Source organism: Syngnathoides biaculeatus, chromosome 1 (assembly GCF_019802595.1).
Source record: "Syngnathoides biaculeatus isolate LvHL_M chromosome 1, ASM1980259v1, whole genome shotgun sequence".
Lineage (NCBI taxonomy): Eukaryota > Metazoa > Chordata > Actinopteri > Syngnathiformes > Syngnathidae > Syngnathoides > Syngnathoides biaculeatus.
In genome coordinates this window covers 15508115-15531921 of record NC_084640.1, presented here as the reverse complement: position 1 = coordinate 15531921, position 23807 = coordinate 15508115, and the positions used below count along the sequence as shown (strand labels likewise).

Sequence of the window (23807 nt, the reverse complement as noted above, 5' to 3'; positions counted from 1 at the left end):
GCGGCGTCAGGCGCCGCCGCCGCCGCCCCCCACCCCAACCCCACCCCCGTCTCCGGCCAGACCTTCTTGATGAAGGCCAGGGAAAACGTGTCCCAGGAGACGATGCCGTGGTCCATCAGCTCCACGAAGGCCGTCAGCGTGTACGACAGCAGGTCGCCGAAACTGCAAGAAGAAGAAGAACACATTTGCAAAAGGACGAAGGGGAGGAGCCAGAGGGCCGGCGGCGGCGGCGGACCAGGAAGCGGCTCGTCGGAGAAAAGCGGGAGCCAGGCGGGTTAAAGTTGGCCGCTGCGACGTCACGCAAAAGCGAGAAACCGACAAAACTGAAACCTTACGATGATGATTTTTTTTATGACAAACAAAAATCCCACGTAGATCTCGTTCCGACCAGCTTTCACCCCAAAGACGGACCCTCATCGCTGCAACCGTTAACGACGCTTGTCCGGCCGGCTATGTCACCGTGCCGGTTTTTTCCCAACAATTTGTTCCGCTCACGAGGCCCCGACGGCTTCTTCGGAGGATCAAACCGACGCTCCCTGACATCCGAGCGTTCCGAAGCTCCGTTACGACGGCGCTTGGTTACGAGATCCGTTTTGCCGCGCCACCGAGTTCGAGGCTTCCGCTGCCTTTGGGCCAGCGCCTGCTCCGGCAGTTGCTGTCCGGAGAAAACTCGCCGTGGATAGCGAAACGCGTCGGGAGCACCGCGATGGCCGCCGAACTGAGACATTTTTGAGAAAATAGTTTGAAAAAAATTGCTCACCGCCTCACCTTTGGCCAAATATTAGTTGATGCTCAAAATTTAAAAAAAATGCAGACGCAGTGCGACTCAAAACATATTTTCTTTTCTGAGCTCAAACTCAGCAGTCACTGATAATTTTTTTTACAACAGCGACCCCTGGCGTTCAAATTATTATCTGCACACAATTGTGACAGCGATCATGAAGCCATAAAAAATATACACCATTTACATTTTCCACTTCGTTTGTCTGTTTTGTACATAATAAAATTGTGCTAGCAATATTGTTGAGGTTTAGACAAAAATGACGTGTCGTAAAATGATTTGAACGCAAATTGAAATCCGGCTCATCAATGGTATTATCTTCATCAAAATAATGTTTGACTACTATAAAAATTCAAATCTCATAAAACAGACATTATTGAAATAATTTAATTTTTTTTTCTTTATGAAAAATTACATTTTATTTCTTTCCGTTGTAATTATCTGTAATGTGTTTTTCTTTGTTTCCAAATGCTTTTAAACATGCAAGTGACATTTGAGTTGCACCTTGTGATGAAATATGCGATGATATCAAAACATCTGCTTTGCCTTCGCCAGTTGAGGATTTTTCAATGATTTTCTACTGCAAACAGAAAAAAAATATTCTTAAAAGTTGTGTCATTTTCCTCATGAAATTAAAAAGTTATTTTTTTAATTTATTGTTATTAAACTGATTTTTATATTAAAAAAATATGAAATATTAGCTACTGCATTTGAGGAGACGAAAGGCAGTTTTTAGTCAATTAAAATAATGAAAAAAATGATACTAAAAATCTATATTTTAAGACTTTTGTCATCACTACGCCCCTCCGCCGTCGTCTATTTCTACATTTGATTAAATACTTTGAAATGGTTGAATTACATTTTGTGATGAAAACATTAAAGAAAGATGATGAAAACAGAAAACAAGATAAAAAATAAAGACAGATGACTCCATAAAATGGTTCGGAAAATGAGCCCAGAAAAAGCCAGAGAGGGGCGGGACCACCAAGATTTCAAACAGTCAACAAGTTAGCAAATTAGAAATAAATGTGAATATGAATTTGAGTGGGGAAAAAAAATAAATAAATCTTGGTCATCCCTCACATGAAGAGTTTAAAAAAAAAAAAAAAATATATATATATATATTAAAAAACAAACAAAACAAAAAAAAGCATGCAAGACAAAACGGAAGCCTTCAATATGTTTGCCATCTCCCAGAAGGCATCGGGGGCTCCCGGCCTGAATCATGCGGGCGGCGGGCAAAAGCGCGTCGAGCGGAAGCGGACGCCGACGGGGGTTTTTTTTTTTTTTTTTGGGGGGGGGGGGGGCGCTTACCAGGGCTTCATAATCTTCTGCAGTTTCTGATAGCGCCTGCAAACATGTCACAAACTTGGACGTCAAATGCCACAAAATCAAATGTGGCAGATAAAAATAAATAAATGGCAGGTATTTAAAAAAAAATAAAATAAAATAAAAAAAACCAAATCCTGGTTACGCAATTGCGACGTGAACGTGACAAAAAAAGATTCAAGTGATTTAGGGGGCTCGCTATAAAAAAAAAGAAAATACGTAAAAACAAACATCAAGAGGTACAAACAGGTACATTTAAAAAGTCAAAAGAGAATGAAAAATTAATTTAGAAAATAAAAAATAACTAAAATGGTCAAAATAGGGAAATATAACACAATTGAAAGTCAATAAAGAACTACAAATGTAACGAAAATCAATGCAGGTTCAAAGTTAAAGTTTCACAAATTAATTTAAATTTTCAATTGAATTTCATAACGTGTCAAAGTAAAACGTCAATTCAAAAATAAATTATGCATAAAGAATACTTGAAAAAGCAAAGGTGATAAAAATTCAAAGACAAAGAATACCAAATTAGAAATTAAACTGAAAAAGATCGTAAAAATACCAAGAAGATGAAAAAAATAAACCAAAGGGCTAAAATGTAATTAAATGTTAAAAATAGGTAAAAAAAATAAATGGGTAAACACTAAATACATTCAAAAGTAAAGAGAACTTTATATTTATAATTATGACAATGTTTTAGAGGATTTTAAAAAATATATATATATTTTTGTGATTATAATAATTAAAAAAAAAAAGATTCAGGTGCCATCTGTCGCCAGGAGAGGGCGCCATGACGCTTTGGAATTCACTGCACAACACAACACACGTCATTAGCGTAAAAAGGAGAATTATTGACGCTGGCCAAGGCTCAAAAGCAAAAAGCAGCAGCGCCACCTTCAGGATGAAAACGTCCCACCTCCCAAAACAAAATAAACCCCTTGAACATGAGGGGGGGGGGGGGTCAGCTGTACTTTGACTTTATCCAAACGTGAGCCGTCGCATTGAATTGTGAGCACGTTCATTTTGCCATACGTACGCTAAAACAATGCAAAATGCCAGAGAAGGGATAACAAAACCAGCATCGGATTCACAGTACTATAACCCTTGAAATTTGAACAAACGCTACAGTAAAACGTAATATAACGGCACTTCAAGGCATATATTCTTTATCCTCTACGAAGAACGACAACTGCAACTTACTGAGCACTTGTGTGCATTTTTTTTTTTTTTGATACGTTTGGATTGGACCGAGCCCGAACAATTCATGTTCCCGTGTAATTGAATTGAACTAACTCGAATGTTGGCGTCGCCGCACGTTTGCGGGCTCGGCGTACTTACTCGGTGCCGCTCTCGACCATCTGCGTGAGCAGCGAGATGCCGTCCATGTTGATGAAGTCCAGCGCGAAGGTGACGTCGCGCGAGGCGCTCGCCAGGTCCTTCAGCGCCTCCAGCTTGGCGTCCATGCTGGACGACTGGATGCGCTCGTGCAGCTGCAGCGCCGTCTGGTACTGGGCACGGCGCACAACGACAGGCGCGGTCACTTTTCCCGGGGAAAGGATTCAAACGCGGCAACATTTCCAGCCGTCAAAAGTGGCCCACGTCCGCACTTCAAACTAAAACTAACAGCCGCAATTTTCACAGTAAAAGTGTTCGACACCCAGACTTTTTCCTCGCAAAAGGGTTCAAAATACCCACACTTTCCCCTTGATGGATTCATCCTACGGGCCACGCAGGTGTTTGCGCACCCCCACTTTTCCCGCTCTGCAGCCGCGAGCATCGCATAATCGCTTCACCCTCATTTGAGACATCCGACAACAGCGCAGCTCTGCTTAGCTTGACTTACAGGCGAGGTGGTCAAGCGCAGGATGGAGCCGTTCTTGATGTCGCTGCGATTCTGAGACGCAAAAACGCAAACAATTACAAAAACACAGACGCAACTTTTTAGCAACAACAACAACAACAAATTAAATGCGCATTCCGGGACTCGACGCCAACGCGAAATACCTTTTCCGTGATGTAGAAATTGGTGGCGTCGGCGATCTGCAGTGCAAAATTTTCATGGTTCCCCAGAGACCAACTGCAACAAAAGCAGAAAAGAAAAATTCAGTCGGAGAGGGAGGGAGAGAAGAGCGAGAGAGCGAGAGAGAGCGAGAGAGCGAGATGCACGGGGCGGAGCGCATTCTGCCCCGTATGTCGAAAAATGCGTCGGCAAAACTTTCGGCGACCGTGACGAGAGAGAGAGAGAAAGAAGGAGAGAAAGAGAGAGAGAGAAAGAGAGAAAGAGAGAGAAAGAGAGAAGAGAGAGAGAGAGAGAGAGAGAGAGAGAGAGAGAGACGCATAGAAGAGAGATAGATCGAGAGATCGAAAAGATCAGAGTCGAGAGATAGAGAGAGAGAGAGAGAGATCGACGAGAGAGATGAGAGCTAGAGAGAGAGAGAGAGAGAGATAGAGAGAGAGAAGAGAGAGAGAGAGATGCACGGGGCGGAGCGCATTCTGCCCCGTATGTCGAAATGCGTCGGCGACCGTGACGACTCACCCCTCGCAAACTTCTTTGATGATGGCCGACAGAGGCTTTTTCTGCCAAAACAAAAATTGAACATGAAAAAAAAAAAAGAAATAAATGGATGGTACACGGCCGCACATTTTTGTCGCGGCGCCCGGCAGACACGGGCGCCTCAGTCCCGGCGCTTTCCCCGAGAGGAAAGCCGAGAAATGAGCTTGTTCTGCTGACGTGACGGCGCGCGCGCAAATCGCCCGGCGTGACTCACGCCGCCGCCGCCGCCGCCATCGGGGGCCGACCGAGGTGGAGGTGGAGGACGGCGACGTGGATGAAGATTGCGGGGCGGGCGCATCCCGGCGCCCGGTCGGTGGGAGTGGGAGGTGGGGGTGGGGCGCGGCCGGCGCCCGTTGCCCTGGCGACGGGCTAACTTTTGCAACCAGCGGTGCACGCGTGAGTCACGCCGGGCGCACACGGCGACATAAAATTCATCCTCCAATCAGATTCGGACAGCAAGAATGCTTTCAAATCTTTCTCAATTTGATTTTTTTGTACGGGTGTTTTCCATTTTCCAAGTCGCTCATCCTCACGAGGGTCACGGGAGCTAACTTACTATATTATAACGACACCGTCGCCGAGCGGGAATCGATCCCACGGTGCCCGCATCAAAGTCGGCGACAAAGAAAAAAGTTAATTCTAATTTTTAGGATTATCATTTTTCTTACAAAACACTAAAAGGGATACTCAGGAATAGTCTTTTAAAACAAATGACAAAAATATACATTGCATTTCAATTCCAAATTTTTGCACATTTTTTGGAAACCTTTTACATTTTCCGTTTATTATGATTTTTGTTTTGCATCCTTTTACTTAAAAACATCCGCTTTCATTTGAGAGGAAATTTTAGAAACTTGATTTATGTTTTTTAAAGCATATTTTCACGCAAATTTAGATTTTTTTTATTTGATTTTTATTTTTTTTTTTTTGCCGTTGCGGCTAACGACGGCGCGGCACCTGGTCGATCTCCATGAGCTTGGGGAAGGCCCCCGGCCACTCGATGGCCACCTTGACGGTGTCGGCGGGCGGCGGCATGGCGACGGGGGCGGGGGGGGGTTCGGGTGCTCTCCTTCACGGCTGGGGGGGCGTCATCGGCGGCTGCAAAAACAGGAAACGCGCCCGAGTCACTTCCTCCTCACGCATTTGCCGCCGAGATTTCTGTTCCAACACAAAATGCGAAAAATATGCAAAAGATGAGCAGAGAGAAAACAAAAGGTCGTCCTCGGGGGGGGGGGAAGACACACGTGGCCCGCAGCTGCCGTCTTGACCTCAACTGGGCAGCATTTTATGCTAATCCCCCCCCCCCCAAAAAAAATGCAAATGTCTCGACTTTAAAATTCAAATCGGCAAACATTCAACTGCGAAATTCAGGCGAAAGTTGATTTTATGCACAGAAATGAATACAACCCCCCCCCCCCCCCCCGAAAAAAAAAAAAAACCAAACAAACAAACAAACGAAGGCTCGAAACCCGAACCCCGCCGCCAAAACCCGACTCGGGATCCGCGCGCCATCTCCCGACCGGAGCCGCGCGGCATTAAGCGTGAGTCAGCCCATAATAGTCGGCACGAGCTTTCTTGCCCGCCGGCCGCTGCCATGGCGACGGCCGCCTCAATAGCGCCGATGTGTCTTTCTTTCCGACGACGCTTTGTCGAGCGCCCCCCCCCCCCCCAAAAAAAAAGTAAAGTGAGTCACTGCTCCGTCTTCCTCATTCACCGCTCGACGCCCGACCCCGAGTCTTTGTGCTCTGCCTTGCGACCCGAACCCGACCCGAAACCCGGATTTCAAACTCGAACCCGGGAACGGAACCCGACCCCTGGTTTTAAGTCCTGAACCATATTTGAAGCGCGTAGATTGACTCGAAACCCACACTTTGATCGCTCACCCTTTACCTGAAGAAACAAAGGAAACGATTGTGATGAATATTAAAATGTGTATTGAACAAAAAAAAAAAAGAAAGGCGCACGGGTGGATTTACGCCGATGCTAACGGCCGCTATCGGATAGCGAAAGCGCGACCGCGGCGAGGTCACAAGAAGGAAGCGCGACGGTGTCGGGTGGCGACGTGGTCGGCCCCCACCTGATTGCTGGCGGTGGCCAGGTGGGACTGCGACAATGCGGCCGCGCGTTCACCACGGCGGTTTCAAAGACCGAGCGGGATTATTATTATTATTATTATTATTACACCACTGGCACGGCCGCAGGTTGGCAAAAAAAATAATTCTTCTAAAATGACAACAACAACAAAAAAATTGAACAGCTTTCACATCACATTGGAATGAATGAAATTTTGAACATTAGGTGAATTTTTATTTTTTTACAGAACTGTGATTTATATAAAAATGATGACTTTTTCGTAAATGTTTCTCAAAATATTCTCGAAATTCTATTCTATCAAAATAAATTTAACAACATTTTTAAATATAATACGACTTCAGAGCAAAAATTTCACAGAAAAAATTCTGCCTTTTTCTTTCCAATAACTGTGTAGCAAAAGGATGTTTTTGTGATAATTTTTTGGGTGGAAATTAAGGTTTTCCTCAGGTTAAAAATAAACTGATAATAATGATAATATTTTGAATATTATAGGATTTTTTTTTTACATAACTGTGATTAATGTAAAAATGACTTGCTTATAAATGTTGTAAAAAAAAATTCTCTAAATTCTATTCTGTAAAACTAAATTTAATTAAGAACATTTTTAAATGCAAGTACAACTTCACATTTTTTTTCCTCGTCGTATTTTAAAATCGCAACAATTTCACAAAAATAATAACAAATAAAACTAACTCTTTTCTTTCCAATAACTGTGTAGCAAAAGGATGTTTTTGTGATAATTTTTTTGGGGAAATTAAGGTTTTCCTCAGGTTAAAAATAAACTGATATAATGATAATATTTTGAATATTATAGGATTTTTTTTTTACATAACTGTGATTAATGTAAAAATGACTTGCTTATAAATGTTTGTAAAAAAAAATTCTCTAAATTCTATTCTGTAAAACTAAATTTAATTAAGAACATTTTTAAATGCAAGTACAACTTCACATTTTTTTTCCTCGTCGTATTTTAAAATCGCAACAATTTCACAAAAATAATAACAAATAAAACTAACTCTTTTCTTTCCAATAACTGTGTAGCAAAAGGATGTTTTTGTGATAATTTTTTTGGGGAAATTAAGGTTTTCCTCAGGTTAAAAATAAACTGATAATAATGATAATATTTTGAATATTATAGGATTTTTTTTTTACATAACTGTGATTAATGTAAAAATGACTTGCTTATAAATGTTTGTAAAAAAAAATTCTCTAAATTCTATCTGTAAAACTAAATTTAATTAAGAACATTTTTAAATGCAAGTACAACTTCACATTTTTTTTCCTCGTCGTATTTTAAAATCGCAACAATTTCACAAAAATAATAACAAATAAAACTAACTCTTTTCTTTCCAATAACTGTGTAGCAAAAGGATGTTTTTGTGATAATTTTTTTGGGGAAATTAAGGTTTTCCTCAGGTTAAAAATAAACTGATAATAATGATAATATTTTGAATATTATAGGATTTTTTTTTTACATAACTGTGATTAATGTAAAAATGACTTGCTTATAAATGTTTGTAAAAAAAAATTCTCTAAATTCTATTCTGTAAAACTAAATTTAATTAAGAACATTTTTAAATGCAAGTACAACTTCACATTTTTTTTTTCTCATCTTATTTTAAAATCGCAACAATTTCACAAAAATAATAAATAAAACTAACTCTTTTCTTTCCAATAACTGTGTAGCAAAAGGACGTTTTGTCATCATTTTCTCTTGGGTTAAAAATAAACAATCTCTGCCCCCCCCCCCCCCCCCGCCCTGGACCAAGTCAGCCATCTTTTTAAAAACAAGTCACATGAACGCGTTGACGCCAGTCAAGTTGCTGCTCTGTTTTCGTGCCTGAAAAAAAAAAAAAAAAAAAATGCAAATTCATACGTTCATTCTTCAAACTGGACCAACTTAAAAGCCCACCCCCCCAGCCCCCCCCAAAAAAGCGACATTTATTTTTATTTTTAATAGCCCACACGCGACAAACTCCACGAATCTTTCCGCTAGTCTGCTGACAGCATTTAAGAAACAAAAAGAAAAGATATATAAAAAAGGGGGTTGGTGGGGGGGGGGGCAGCCCTTCATGTCTACAAAGCGTGGCGGGCGCCTTTGAAAAGTGACCCGACCCCCCCCCCCCGCCCCCAAAGTCGGCCCTCCGCCGACGCACGCACGCGTCCTCGAGTGGCTCGCGGCGGGCGTGCAACTTCAAAGGGGCGCAAAACGACACCCGGAAAAGCCGACGGACAAAAGGAAGGAAGACAAAAGACGCAGAGGAACAATGGACAGCGCCAAAGGGGGAGGAGGAAAAGGAGGACGAGATGCCAGACGGGAAAACACAAAAAGCACACAAGCAGACTTGCGCGACAACGGTTGCAAACTCTTTGCCTCCAAACATTTTTTCCCTCCACTTCAAAACATTTTTTTCCCCTCTTTCGAACGTGACTTCAGGAATTCAAATTCTGATCTCGTTGTTGTGGAATTTCGATTTCCTTCCTATGCAAACGCACAAAAAGTGCAACTTTTCTCGCAAAAGTCATTTTCTGATTGAATTTTTTTTATTCTTAAATTAGATTTTTTTTTTTTAAAAAAGTCAATTTTTGGGGGGGTATAAAAATTGTACTTTTGCTTGTAAAAATTTTGGCAACTAGATTCTTTTGTTGTTAAATTTTATTTTTTCTTGTAAAATTTTCTCATAAAAAAGACATTTTTCTTGTCAACTTAACATTTTATTCTTGTAGGTTTAAGACTTCCTTTTTTTTTTTTAATGACCTCCATTTAAATGCTTGACTAACGCTCACATTTTTGCCCAAATGTTCCAAATGTACGGGAAAATCTTTCCGCCATCCCGGATACGACCCTTTATCGAACCGCAAAACCGTGGCCCGATTGTCAGGGAAGAGGCGGACGACCGCACAGTTACAAAAAAAAAAAAAAAAAAACAAAAAACAACCACAACAAAAACAAGAAGCGAGCGAGCACATTTTGAGAGGCCGGCAACAATGTCCGTCGGCCCAATCGCGCACTGCACTCTCGCTTTGCGGCTACAGAGACTCTCCACGCTTTGCTTTGTAGCTGCAGGTACTTTAAAATGAAATGTTAGCTATGTCTCAATGGCATTTCTCAAGTCTCGTTCAACGTGGCCAGAACTATAAAGGTTCTGCAAATATATCCTATGTTATACAGTACGCAGTTTCATAATTTGTACAACGGAGATCTTGCAAAGAGAGGCGGCGGCCGCGTTCTGAAGCCCAGTGCGGAAAGGTGTCACAAGGGCCTCGCTTACAATGCTGCAAACAGGATATCCTGTCAAGAGAGAGCCGAGAAAAAAAAAAAAAAAAGCGTTCTGGAGAAGCTTGCGAGAGCCTCCGAACCGCAAACACGATACTAAAGGTAGCCGGCGACCGTTCCAGATGGCCGCCGGCAACAATCGTCGGAACAAGCCGGCGGAATTTTAACGAGGCTGCGCGGCGCGGCCCGACGTTAGCCGCAAAGAGACTTTCCGGTTTGGACGAGGTCCCGCGCTGACGCCGCATTTCCAGGGGCCGGTCCACGACTCGGGGTGCAATGGGGGGGTCAAGCTAGCACCCGCGCAGGTCATGCGCTAGCAGACTCGCGTTGCCGCTGCGCTAACTGAAAGGCCGACGTCTGGGCACACATGCACGACATGTTCAATTAACACTTCATAAAATTCAACTATTCATCCATTTTCTTTGCCGCTCATCCTCACAAGGGTCGCAAAAAAAGCAGGAGCCCATCGCAGCTAACTCTGGGCAGGAAGCGGGGTCACGCCCTGAACTGGCCGCCAGCCAATCGCGGGCCACATAGAGACAGACGACACTCACGATCACACCCGACGGGGCAATTTAGGGTGTCCAATGAATGTTGCACGATTTGGGGATGTGGGAGGAAAGGGGCGTGGCCAACCGGAGAAAAGCCACGGAGGCACGGGGGGCATGCAAACTCCATACAGGACTTGAACCCTGGTCCCCCACAACTGTGATGCCAGCGCTCTAACCGGTGGCTCCACCGTGCAGCCTATTTCAGAATTGTGCTTGTAAAACAAGTTTTTTTTTATATTTTTTTTCTTGTGACGAAAATTATGAGCCTTCTTGAAAAATAAGTCTTGTACAAATTCAGCTTTACTTGTCTTTGTTTTAAAATTGTTGTAAAATGATGAGTATTTTTTTTCATTTCATAAAATTATGAGCATCTTGTAAACTGGGACTTTTAAAAAATAATATATATATATATATATATACACATATATAATATAAAATATTTCTAAAAATAGAAACTACCCTTTCTCAGAAAATTTACATTTTTCAGTATAAACTGACTTAATGTAAAATCGTGATTTATTTTTTCTCCAAGTATGACATTTTCCTCCTCAAAATTATTTTCTCACCTATGTTTGTGCCTTTTTTTCTTCTGGAAAAATTATGATTTTTTTTTTTTAAATTGACTTTATTTTTGTCATGAAACTACAACAACTCTCCTACAATTTTTAGCTTTTTTTTTTTTTTTTTAAAAGCAGTCGGTCGTCGGTACCAGACTCACCCGCAAGCGCTCCTCCTGTTCTGTCCCGACCCGCTCAACGGATTCCGAACGTCGGGCCGACGAGCGAACTTTTCTTAGCGGGTCGGCGCCGACGCGCTCGCGGGCGGCGACCGTTTGCGCCGAGGCCGCGCGCGAGGGGGAAGTTGGATTCGTCAAGAAAAGAGGAAACGAGTCGGCGCCGGCGGCGCGGCGCGAAGTTCTACGAGGAAGTGTGACGTCACCGCGTACCAAACAATTCTCCAAAGCACAGCAAAAAGTACAACATCAACATCGGCGGTTGCGGGGCAAACTCACAACCGGTCCAGCACAAACACTCCAATTGACGATATTAAAAGAAATAAATCAATTTGTGCCGCTCACGTAACCCCCCCCCGACACTGCTTGCACTATTTTTAGTGCACATTTCTACAAAATTTGAAGGAATGAAAATGGTCCGTGACCGTGGAGGCTAAACCCGCTTCAGCACTTCATGCGTCTTACGAAAGGTGAGCGCGATAAACATTTTTGTGGGGTTTTCTTTTTCCCCCCACCTCACGTTTAAAAATAATCGCCTTGCCGCTTTTACGTAAGTCGGGATCAGGGTCAGCGGCAGGAAAAACACACACACACACACAAAAAAAGAGGAAAACAATGTTGTAACAATTAGGTGTTGACGCTGGAAGGCTTTCGGCGCCGTCGTCGTCGCTTGCTAGCCCGGAGGCTACGTTAGCCTCCGAGGACGCGCGCTTCTGCGCTTCGGCTTCTCAAACCGCCGGCTGAGGTCAAAACATTTATTTAGTCCGCAAAATGTGACTTCTTGATAAAACTGCACAACCTGAACAACACGTTAGTACAAGACGTTATTATTATTATGCACAAAAAAAAAAAACTGCGTCATTTTACGGCTTCATAGCGGACACGAACCACACGTCGTTAGCCTAATAGCATATTGTTATTGTCTATGTTATTGTTTACTTACTGTGATAAAAAATACAAAAGGTGATTTTGTTGGCAATTTAATCAAACTGAAGCTGATTTACTTTATAATTTTAATGTTATTCGTCAATTTGTTCAGCCAAACACAAATATGTTCGCTAACTCATTTCTCGTGGCTTTAGAAATATGATTCTGGAAATCATTCGAACGAGCGTCGAAATAATTAGCAAGAAGAATGAAACGAAGATCGGAAGAAAAGCAGAGACCTTTTGCTTGAACGTAAAAAGTGTTGAAATATGGCGCTGAAGAAAATGAATTGAATTTAATATTCACGTCAACGCAAAGACATACACGCCGAAGACATTTTTTTGCGCAACTCCTCTCATTATTGACAAATTTATCATTCCAATCGATAAATCCGAGTGACTCCCGTTAGCGTCTGTTAGCGCTCTTTTAACGCGCCGACCGAGGAGCCGCGGCGCCGTTCGAATGTCCCCATTTCGCGCCTCACTTATCGATCCGGAACAGCCCCGCGGCCGAGCGGCTTGACCGCCATTAGCCGCCATTAGCGCCGGCGCGACCTTCTTTGATCTTTGGACCAACCGGACCGAGTCGATAAATGCGACTGAGGAGCGACGCGCTGCCGTTAAAAGGGACGGACGGACGAGGGCCCTGCCTGGGTTGTGACCCCATTAATTACTCAAAGGCTCCTCTGTTTAGGTGCGCCCCTCAGGCCGTTATAATGAGATGGGGGGGTCCGCATACGGCCCTGTAATACCATTTGGCTTCTCAAGGGGCACCTGTGAGTCAGTGCGGAGTTTGACATTTTGGGTCGACTCCTCGTTCCCGAGCAGAATCAAACGTAGCGGTCGCGGGTGGGGGCGGGGGTGGCGACGCGTCATCTGGAGCAGCCGAATCAAAGCTCGTGAATTATGAATTTGTGTCTGTCTGTGCAACACAAGTTTAAAAACAAAACAAAAAAACAAAACACTAGTTTATTAATTAAGAAAATCCTGAAAAATCCTTTTTTCAATTAATCTATCAAGGAAAGATAATTGTTTACTGTTTGGCTAGGATTTGAAAAATTTATTAAGTAGGCACACAACTAAAAAAAAAAAAAAACTAGTTTATTAATTAAGAAAATTATAAAAATCCTTTTTTACAATTAATCTATCAAGGAAATGCAATAACTGTCCACTGTTTGCCTAGAATTTTGAAAAATTTATTAACTACGCACACAACTTAAAGAAAACACTAGTTTATTAATTCAGAAAATTTTGAAAAATCCTTTTTACAATTAATCTATCAAGGAAATATAATAACTGTTGACTGTTTGCCTAGAATTTTTTAAAAAAATATTAACTAGGCACACAACTTTAAAAAAAAAACGAGTTTCTTAAGAAAATGTTGAAAAATCCTTTTTTCAATTAACCTATCAAAGAAATGTAATAACTGTCCACTATTTGCCTAGAATAAAAAAAAAAATGTATTAACTCCGCCAATGCATTATTGGATACCGCAATTCAAAATGATGTGAAGAAACCGTTTTCTAGAAATGACGTGACATTTCGGCGGTGGCCCAAAAAAAAAAAAAAAAAAAACTAATTATGGCTTGCCCAGCGGGACGCGCCCCCCCCCTCCCCCGAACCCCTACCCCCGTCCCTTGGCCCCGTATATCGCCCCCAGAGCCCCTCCCACTTCCACTCGCTGATCATTGCCACAACAATGACGGCGGACACGCTTCGATGGACGCACCACCCCGCAAAACTTCACTGGATCGCTGAGTGTGAGTGCGTGGAATGGGGTTGGATAGGAGACCCCCCCACCCCCCACCCCCCACCCCAAAAAAAAAAAAAAAAAAATCATGTGACCAAGTCAGGGATGAATGGCTCTTTTGGGTTGGGCGGAGGAGGAAGTCCTGGACACAGGTCCGTAGTTCCATTGTGTGTGCGCTGCATTCTTCATTCACAACATGAAGGGATAATAAAAAAGAAAAAAAAAAGAGAAAAACAAGAAAAGAAAAACGCCCCCATCATAAAAAAAAAAAAAAAAACATCCTCCCACGCCCCCGCCATCGCCGCGAGTTTGGACATCAACAACCACGCGAGAGATAACTTGAGCATGCTTGAATAAAAGAGGAGGGAGGACAAAAAAAAAAAAAAAAAATAAGAGAACGGTCCCGCTAAAAACAAGTCCTTCATTGAGGAGGGAGGAATAAAAAAAAAAAAAAAAAAAAAAGAAACAAAAAAGGAAAACAGGTCATTATGACTCGCTCTACTTTCCACATTGTGTAACCATTCAAAACGTGCGAGCGCGGGGCGGCGCGATCAATACAAGTTCCTCACCGGCGTAGCGCCGGCCGCGTTCGCTAGCTTGCCTCGCGCTCAAACTGCGAATCCAAGCGGCGGCTCCAGTGGGGGAGTTTATCTCCCCCGTCACGTGTCAAGACAACGTAGACGTGATGCTTTCGATGCCGTCATGAAACGACGCAAAGAAGAGTCGGTAGTCCCATTCCCTTCGGGGACCGGATCCGCACACACCTCGCTCGCCGAAGGTAATTTCCCCACAAGTAAGCGGTGAAACTGAAAACGTGGACACATTAGCAAAGGTACGAAGTGATTGACCACCAAAACAGAGGTGCAAGAACCACGCGCATCTCTCGTCGGAACCTCGCTCGGAGGATTATCACGTGCAGCGAAGCATGAAATAACCCAATCCCGTCCCCATCCTCATCATCATCATCACAAGCGCCTTTTTAATAGCTTTCAAACTGTGTCGAGGCTCAGAAACGGGGCCACCGCTATGCGTTCCCCAAATGAAGCTCGCTCCCAAGTGCCAGTCTGCCAGCCGTCGCGGTGGAGCCGCATCCCATCCGCCGACTTTGTGCGCCGGCCTATGCTCGAATGCAAAAGGAGCAGGGGGGGAACATTTGGGATTGATTTGCGGCTATTTTTACCCGTCCTACTTGAAGTGAAGGGTTCAGACGCACACCAGAAACCGGTCGGCTCCGCGGGGCTGCGAAAATCCAAACGCGGAGCCTTTGACGGCGGAGTTCGGGAATCCCTGCGTCTTAATTATCCGTCGCCGCGAGACATTTTTTGGGACAAATTTATGCTTTCATTCTGGTGCGAACGGCGTCGTTCAGGTGCCGGGGGAGGGGGGGGGGGGGGGTTAGGCATTAAGCGAACAATAGGGCGCCGGGAGCCATAAAAGCCCACGTTGACAAAAGTTTAATAAAAGGTGAGCAGAAGCGTTTCTCGCTCTCCCAGCCGAGCGCGATGAACTCGCTTTAACTGCACACTCTTGACCGGAGCAGACAATTACTCGTCTTATTAAACGATAACTCAGGCGAACGGGCGGGGGCCGCGAGCGGCAAAGCCGTCAGCGGATTCTCGTCGGGCTTGGATCTCTTGCTCCACCCGCAGCCGGCCATCGAAACTTTCTCGTAATTTAGCGTCGCTCCAACGTCCCGAACACGCGAGTAAAATTTGGTCCGGTTTCAAAAGCGACGGAACGCTGAAGAATCTTCGGAAACGGTCAGCTTTTACGATCAAATGTCAAAAACGCCGGACTTTGTGAGCCTTTTTGAACACGGCTCCTTGAGGCTTTTGGCGCGGATCGACTCAAAACTAGTTACCGAGTAAGCTAGCTGTGGGTCGTAAGCTCAAAAGCAAACCGAGATACGGTCAAAATGGATCCTTCGAACCAAAATGGCTGACTTCTTTGTTTTTGCTTGCGTGTGGGTCTACTCACGAACCAAATGTATCCTCTGAAACTGACTTTGGGGCAGAATTTTCAACACCAACAGCAAAAATATACGTAGGTGGTGTGACGGGATGGCGCTAAAAACTATTGTGACATTAGCAAGGGAGCGGGAACAAAGAAGTCACTGTGGTCCACACGGACACAGACATCACACGCGCACGCTTGGCCAGCTGTCCACCCCCATCTCCTCCCGCAGAAGACAAGTGCCAACACCCCCCCTGAACCCTCCCCCTTTCCAGTTCCACACACAGCGGTGCACATCTTTCCGATTTCCAAGAACTGAAGCACCGTGGGTGCAGAACGCTCGCATGCTAACAGTTAGCGAGACAACTTGACGGGAGAAAGCGCTAAAGGCTAGCGATGAAGAATTCGGATTTTTGCCTTTTAGTCGGATGCGATTTCAAATGGCAACTGATCGTATGCTAACATGCTAAGTGTTGCGATGCTAACATGATAAAAAGGGAGAAAACATGGCAACCCAGAACAAAAAGCATTCCAGATCACAGGCTAATGGTAGCTTCGATAGCCTGATGAGAAGGACCAAGAACTGAAGCACCGTGGGTGCAGAACGCTCGCATGCTAACAGTTAGCGAGACAACTTGACGGGAGAAAGCGCTAAAGGCTAGCGATGAAGAATTCGGATTTTTGCCTTTTAGTCGGATGCGATTTCAAATGGCAACTGATCGAATGCTAACATGCTAAGTGTTGCGATGCTAACATGATAAAAAGGGAAAAACATGGCAACCCAGATCAAAAACGTTTCCAGACGTGCTAATGTTGGCTTTTGTTTTAATAGTGTGATGAGAAGGAGCTAACGTGCTAACAATCGCCGCACACACCCTCCGACGGCCGAGGCGTCCGACTCGCGCACACCCGACGGGCCGTCCACACCCTTCCGTGGTCTCCGCCGGCCGTCAATTAGCCGCAGCCGCAGCCTCCCGACTCGAGGCTACTATTTATCTTTTGGACTCGAAAAAAACGGCCCGCCCGCGCCGGTTTGAACGTACGTCAACGCGCCGGAGAAGCCGGCGGCGAGCGCGCCAGCTCTCCCTCGCCGCCCGGGGCACGGATAAAAGTGGGCAAACGGAAAAAAGGCAACGTGGGCGTGGGCCGGCCGGCCCGACTCAAACGGGTGCGGACCCGTCACGGGGTGCGGGAGGGGGGCCGAGGTCGTCATTCGAGTCTCTTTGTGGGTTAACTGGACCAAAGGAAGCGACTCCTTAAGGCGTGTTTGGTCGCCGCGGGTATGATGTCATGGCAATGATGTCATGCATCCGAGCACGCCATGTGGCGGCGGGGAACGGGGGGGGGATACGCAGGGCACGTGCAGACAAACAGACCCGTTCACACCCAACGACACTCCGGAAACTTCAAGACAGAAACGGGGAGGGGAGGGGGGAATACAGCCGTCCCGCCCCACCCTTTACAGGAAGTGGTCGCCGCTTGTGCAAAGCGTGCAATTTGCGGCACTTTCAAATTACAATTCATGTCGTGCGCGCCTTATTTTTAGAAAACCGAATGAGAAGCGGCAACTTGGAGGACCGGCGGGGGGCAACGCGCCCAACTTTGATGCTTTAGGGAACCCTTTGAAAAGAAAAAGAGAAGAAAAAAAAAAACATTTGAACAAAAATGATCACATTTTTTTCCAATTTTCCAAACATTTAAAACACTATTTTGGAACCCTTTGAAAAGAAAAATAAAAAACACTTGAACATAAAGGATCACATTTTTTTTTCTATTTTATTTTCCACACATTTAAAACTATATTTTTTGTAATTTAATTGGTTTTTTTTTTAACTGTATTATGGAACCCTTTGAAAAGAAAAAGAAAAAAAACATTTGAACAAAAGGATCAAATTTTTTTTCTTTTTTATTTTCCACACATTTAAAACTGTATTTTGGAACCCTTTGAAAAGAAAAATAAAAAACATTTGAACATAAAGGATCACATTTTTTTTCTATTTTATTTTCCACACATTTAAAACTATATTTTTTGTAATTTAATTGGTTTTTTTTTTAACTGTATTATGGAACCCTTTGAAAAGAAAAAGAAAAAAAAATGTGAACAAAAGGATCACAATTTTTTTTCTATTTTATTTTCCACACATTTAAAACTGTATTTTGGAACCCTTTGAAAAGAAAACTAAAAAACATTTGAACAAAAGGATCCCCTTTTTTTCCCCATTTTATTTTCCACACATTTAAAACTATATTTTTTTGTGATTTAATTGTTTTTTTTAACTGTGTTTTGGAACCCTTTGAAAAGAAAAATAAAAAACATTTGAACAAAAAGGATCACAATTTTTTTTCTATTTTATTTTCCACACATTTAAAACTAGATTTTTTGTGATTTAATTGTTTTTTAGTCAAAATATTTTCCCCCCAAAATAATGTTTTATATACATTTAATTTTCCAGTTGAATCACTCTTTATTCTTAGTTATTAGTTGACTTAGTGTTAAAGTTATAGTTAGTTTAATTTATTTAGTGTATTTATTAATTAGTTTATATTTTAATTTAATTTATTTAGTATATTTATTTAGTTAATTACGGTGATATTTTTATTTTAAATTTGAAAATAAATCTAAAAAAACCCACATTCTTCACAATGCAGTTGTGTAAAAAAAAATACATTCTTAAATGCATATTTAAAAAAATAAACGGTCCTGTTTATTTTTGCTTCAGAATTGTCACTGTACATTTGTGTGAAATTTGGGGGCTCAAGTTTATAAAAACAATTGCGTCATACCGAGACCTGTTCTTAATGTTTTGACCCTGAGGCACAGCTAAAAACCAAAAAAAAAAAACAAAAATGTTTGCCGTGCCTAATGGAGCGTCCGTGAGGAACCTTCGTCCCATTTGGCTTCCCGCTCGCATTTTCTGCGCTGGCACGTGAAGCCGCCGCCGAGCGTTTCCTGCGCTTCTGGGAATGCAAGTGCTAAATTCTGACGTGACTCATATGCAAAAATTCAAAACACACGAGAGAGAGGGGGGGGGGGGGGTTTCCCCCCCGGGGCAACAACAAAACAACCGACGCGGCAACGCCGGGCCGAGGGCGACGCCCACGCCGGGCTAGCGTGCCGACGTCTCACGCGGGGCTGCGCCAGGTGCCGCGCAGATGCCAACGGGACAAACTTTTGTTTACAAACGTTGTGGGGGGGGGGGGGGACACGCCGGCGGCGAGGGGGCGACCTTCCCTCGTGATCGGGACCTCGTCGACGTTTTCACTTCGCTTTTTACAAACAGTGCAGAAACCGAGGAGTCAGCAGCTGATCCCGCGCGACTAAAAATGCTGAAAATTGGGCCTCGTCACCAAACTTTGATTGTCGGCATAAACAACAATTTAGAAAAAATCTTTAACACGATATTTGGGGATAAAATGCCAAGAATTTTGCTTGTGATTTGAGCCGGAAAACGCTAAACTTGATTGGATATTTTGCAACAACACAATAAGAAGTGGGGAAAAAAAAAGAGTTTTTTTTTTAATGAGCATTGAAAAAATAATATTGAAATAATATAATTTGAAAAATGTACGGGTGTGGGCAGTCATGCCCGCAGATATAAAGTTACAGGTGTGGGCTACCGGTCATGCCCGCAGATATATATAACGTTACAGGTGTGTGTTCTGTTTGTATTTACGAGCGTACCCCTTTAAGAGCGGGGGGGGGGGGGGGGGGCGGTGTCACGTAAACTAGGAAGTAGAAGTAGGCTGAGTAGCAGCTCGTTGTTAGAGACCAGAGATCGGTTTTCACGTGCGCCGAGAGTGCGACAAGTGCGCAATTGCGCAGCTTCGGGGGAACATTGGTCGAGACTACACATAATGAGCGACGTCTTTCAATATCCATGTATTTGTACTTGTAACAAATTTCACGCGCGTGATTTTTCGCGCTCGACTGCGCAGATTTGCTAACCCTAACCCGAACGTCAAATCAAAGAGACGAACAGTGGTTACTGTTTGTCTACGTTGAAAATCGGCACCCATAACTTCCGCTTCGTTTAACCTGAAAATGCTAACGCTTGAAGTAGCCTCCGCATAGCGGTGAAAACGGAAAAGAATGCGGAATGCTAGCATTTTAGCATGCAAAAACAGACGTCTTAATATAATATGTAAAAATATGTCGGTTACTTGAAATCGCCTTCTGTGTAAAAAAAGGGGGAAAATACTGCACAGCTAATGTACATTTTTTGAAAGAAATGGCGCCACGAAGGTGTCCTTGCGCGCGGTGATCGATTGCGACATTGAAAAGGCCGAGCCGCCGCCGCCGCCGCCTCCGCGAAGCCGTTCAACCCGAGGCTTCCCCCCGCTGGCTCGCCGGCGACCTTGACGGACGACCTCCGCGACTCGAGCGCATGGAAAACGCCGTTCTCTCGGTTTGGGCGTCAGATGGAACGCGGGAGGCGGAGGAGGCGTAATTGTCGCAAGGCTCCAGCTTTGAAATACATAAATAAATACGCGCATTCGACGCCGAGGAACGCACGCAATCAAAATGGTGGCCGGCAAAAATATACAAAGCAAAAAAGGATCGCCGGAGCACTTTTGGGGACAATTTGGACAAAAGAAACTCGGCACGGGGAAATATTACTAGACTAGACGATAAGGGCAAAAAAAATATAATAATAATAATATTTGCGGAAAAATACAAAAAAAATGAAAAATACACAAACAACACAAAATCTGACAAAATACAAAAAAATGAGACAAAATCTCCCCAAATATTTTGGAAAAAAAGACAGTGTAAAAATATGGCTGAAAAAAACTAATATATAATCTACAAATATTATAACAAAGAAAAAAAATTAAATTTGTTATAAGCCAAAAAATATTTACCTAAATACAAATATTTCACAAAATGTTTTGTTAAAGAATTTATATTAAAACTGAATACAAAAAATAAAAACTATGGTCACTGAATTTTATACACACACACACATTCACACGATTTACTATACTACACAAAAAAATACAGATATATCAAATATTTTTTTTTAAACTGATTGAAAGGAGAAAATACAAAATGAAAAATACGTAAATTGGAAAACGTTAAAAAAAAAAAAAAAAAGAATGCAAGGTGTTAGCCTGACCGCAAAACTGCCCCGGTTATTCGAAATTAACTGTTACAATATGAATGAAAAATATGCAAAAAATATGGCTTATTTATTTCTTGCATTCTGAAAATCTTCAAAAATGACTTTGCCATGATGCTGTTAGATTGCGTTTAATTAGAACTGTTTTTGTGTTCTTTTTCATTTTTCATCTTGTCTGAAACCTTTTCTCCTATATCTGTAGAAAAATACAAAAAATTGCACATTTTTTTAGGTAACGTATTTTTTTCAAATAATTTAAAATCTGTCAATTATAAAATCATCCATTACGTGAGATGCTTATCCCCACAAGGGTTGCGGGAGAACTGGCGCTCATCCCAATTATCTTCGGGCACGAGGCGGCGTACAACCGATTGCTGCCAATTGCAGGGCGGACATATTTCTAAAATACAAATATACCGGAAAATTCCATCTGAAATCAGTCCAAATTCCAAACATTTTCCACACAAATATGACAAAAAAAATACTTGAAATACAGAAGCATTTGATAAAAATAAGGACACGATAATGTTGAATGTTGCTTGAAGTATTTAAAAAAAAAAAAAGAACAAAAAAAATAAATAAAATGGAAAAAAAATGTTCCCGGTCTCCACGTTTCATAGCAGCACCGCATTAGCATCTGTCCATATTTTTTCCATCAACTTATTGTTTCTTCAAATGTAGCGTAAGCGCGGTTCCCTCGCTGCGCTGCGCTACAGTCGAGCGCTGCCGCTTCTCAGCGGGATGACGCCAAATACCACAAACACGCGAGAAGTGGCAGCGAACGCAACCCCCCCCCCCAAAATTGCCCATTTCCAGGCCCGCAGTGGCACAGCTGGAATGCAACGAGACGTATCACTTTTCCGGGGTCATTCCGGGCCCCACGCTGACGGCTTATCCTCACGAGGGAGGGAGGGAGGGAGGGAGGGACGCGACCGTTTCCCCGTGTTTTCCATTATCGCGGATCATCACGAAATGCGCGCTTACTGCGTTTGCGCTCGCCGAATTGAAAGCGACGCGCCGCGTCTCGCCGACATGACCCGCCTGCCGTCCGGATGACCCAGTACGGTCGCTCCCATCCGGCGTCCGGCTTTGCTCGTGCGGGCTCGTCGAACGGAGTTGCTTGAAAGTCACTCGGCGGGCGAGGAGGGAAACGACTTCATTAAGATGGACCGATAGCGGGCCGGGCCTGACATCAAGGGGAAAAACTATTTACGTCGCTGCCGCCGGCCGCCTGCGGCGAGCCCGAAAACGTAAAGCTGGAGGGTGGGTGGGGGGATGACAGTCGGATATTGCCGGAGTGGAAGCGCATGACAAAAGATAACAAGCCGAGTGGCCCAAACGGGTGGGGTGGGCTGCGCTCGCCACCATTTTAGCTCGAGCGTTCGGAGGAACCCCGTCGCCGCTGGAAAACGCGTCGCGTGCCGCTTTGCCGCCGCCGCTGCAAAGTGTTCTCACCGACGTTAACGCTCGCCGTTGTAAACGCTCGAAAGCGCTAACGTTGCCAACGGGTCTCGAATAACGCTAATGTGTGGCGAGGAGTCTCAAATTGGGGCTCGGCACATGTGCAACATTTTAGCTTGCAAACAATCCGTGTAACGGTACTGCCACGCGCAAACATTTTTTAGTGACCTGGCTTCCGTTTTGACCATTTGTTGACTTGACAAAATATGGATCAGCTTCAGGACGTCGAAGCAGCCCACGTTTATACAAATAAGACGACAGTAAAGCCTCAGTTCCCGAACGTCCCCGTTTTCGAACGATAAGTTGACCCGCCCACGTCGCGCTTTGTTAATTGTCGATTCGAAGGCCCCCCGAAAAAACCCGGAGATAACAGCCACCGCACTTTTGTTATTGTGTATAACGCTGTCTCTGTACACAGACGTGTCCCGGTAGTGACTGATGTTTTTCTTCTTTTGACTTTATTATCAGATAAAGCTAAAAAAAAAAATTTTTTTTTTCAGGCTCGCAACGCATTATTTCTTTTCCCATTCATTGCAATGGGAAACATCGATTCGGTTTTCGAACAAATCACTTCTCATTTTCTTGAACCGACTGTGGTCGCGAACCGAGTCATCGTAACGGCGGGTCAAAACATAAAAATGAGCAAATGGACCACTAAAATACTTTTCAGTGACTGAACCCGTGAATAATACACGTGAGATTCTAAACCAAACGAAAGCTATCGGAAGGATCACCTGACATCGCCCCCACCTGGCCTGGCATGCACATTGCAACGTCCCCGCAAGTTTCAGTGCACAGTAGTTCCAGTTTGCGCCGGTGTAATGTTTGCTTGGGAGGGGCGACAAATAAAATATTTAACTTGAGTGTAGCTAATAAATCTGCACGCATTCCTTTTGACGTACGGCTCCCCTGAGCTCGGGGGTGGGGGGTGTTTCTTCTGGCACCGTCCAAACGAAACGCTGAGCTACCGGCTGAAGCCGCACACAAAAACGCTCGCGAGCAGGCGGAAGAGCGCCAGGCGGACGCGGCTCCGCGGGGCTAAAGCCGCGTCGCGTCGTGAGCGCTACGTCTCCCGTTCACTCGACGGACTGCGACGGCGTTTTGCAGTTCGACTCCGAAAACCACAATAACGAGCATCCCGTTAAAAGAACCACAAGGAGACAACCCGAATGAGCACAACTTGTGAGCCGGCGCCAGATGCTGCTGTGGTTTCGCAGTCAAGAGCGCTTTCCGCTAAACACAAATTCCCCAGAAAAAAAAAAAACATTCCACATA

The 23807-nt window shown here is 43.8% G+C and overlaps 1 protein-coding gene across 5 annotated transcripts in view; it reads right to left on the bottom strand.

Moving 5' to 3' along the window:
• elmo1 (engulfment and cell motility 1 (ced-12 homolog, C. elegans)) overlaps positions 1–23807 on the bottom strand; it is a 35050-nt gene that overhangs the window by 9678 nt on the left and 1565 nt on the right. The window contains exons 1-8 of one of the 5 annotated variants that reach the window (XM_061822122.1): positions 11308–11457; positions 5625–5825; positions 4650–4690; positions 4118–4190; positions 3957–4007; positions 3452–3621; positions 2096–2131; positions 63–162 (exon numbers count right to left, since the gene is read on the bottom strand). In XM_061822122.1, the coding sequence (XP_061678106.1) occupies positions 63–162; positions 2096–2131; positions 3452–3621; positions 3957–4007; positions 4118–4190; positions 4650–4690; positions 5625–5702 (549 nt within the window). In that variant the 5' untranslated portion in view covers positions 5703–5825; positions 11308–11457. Of the gene's footprint in view, positions 1–62; positions 163–1285; positions 1321–2095; positions 2132–3451; positions 3622–3956; positions 4008–4117; positions 4191–4649; positions 4691–5624; positions 5829–6682; positions 6694–11307; positions 11458–23807 lie in introns of those variants that run through there. The other 4 variants (XM_061822140.1, XM_061822131.1, XM_061822148.1 and 1 more) reach the window with 4 other exon arrangements.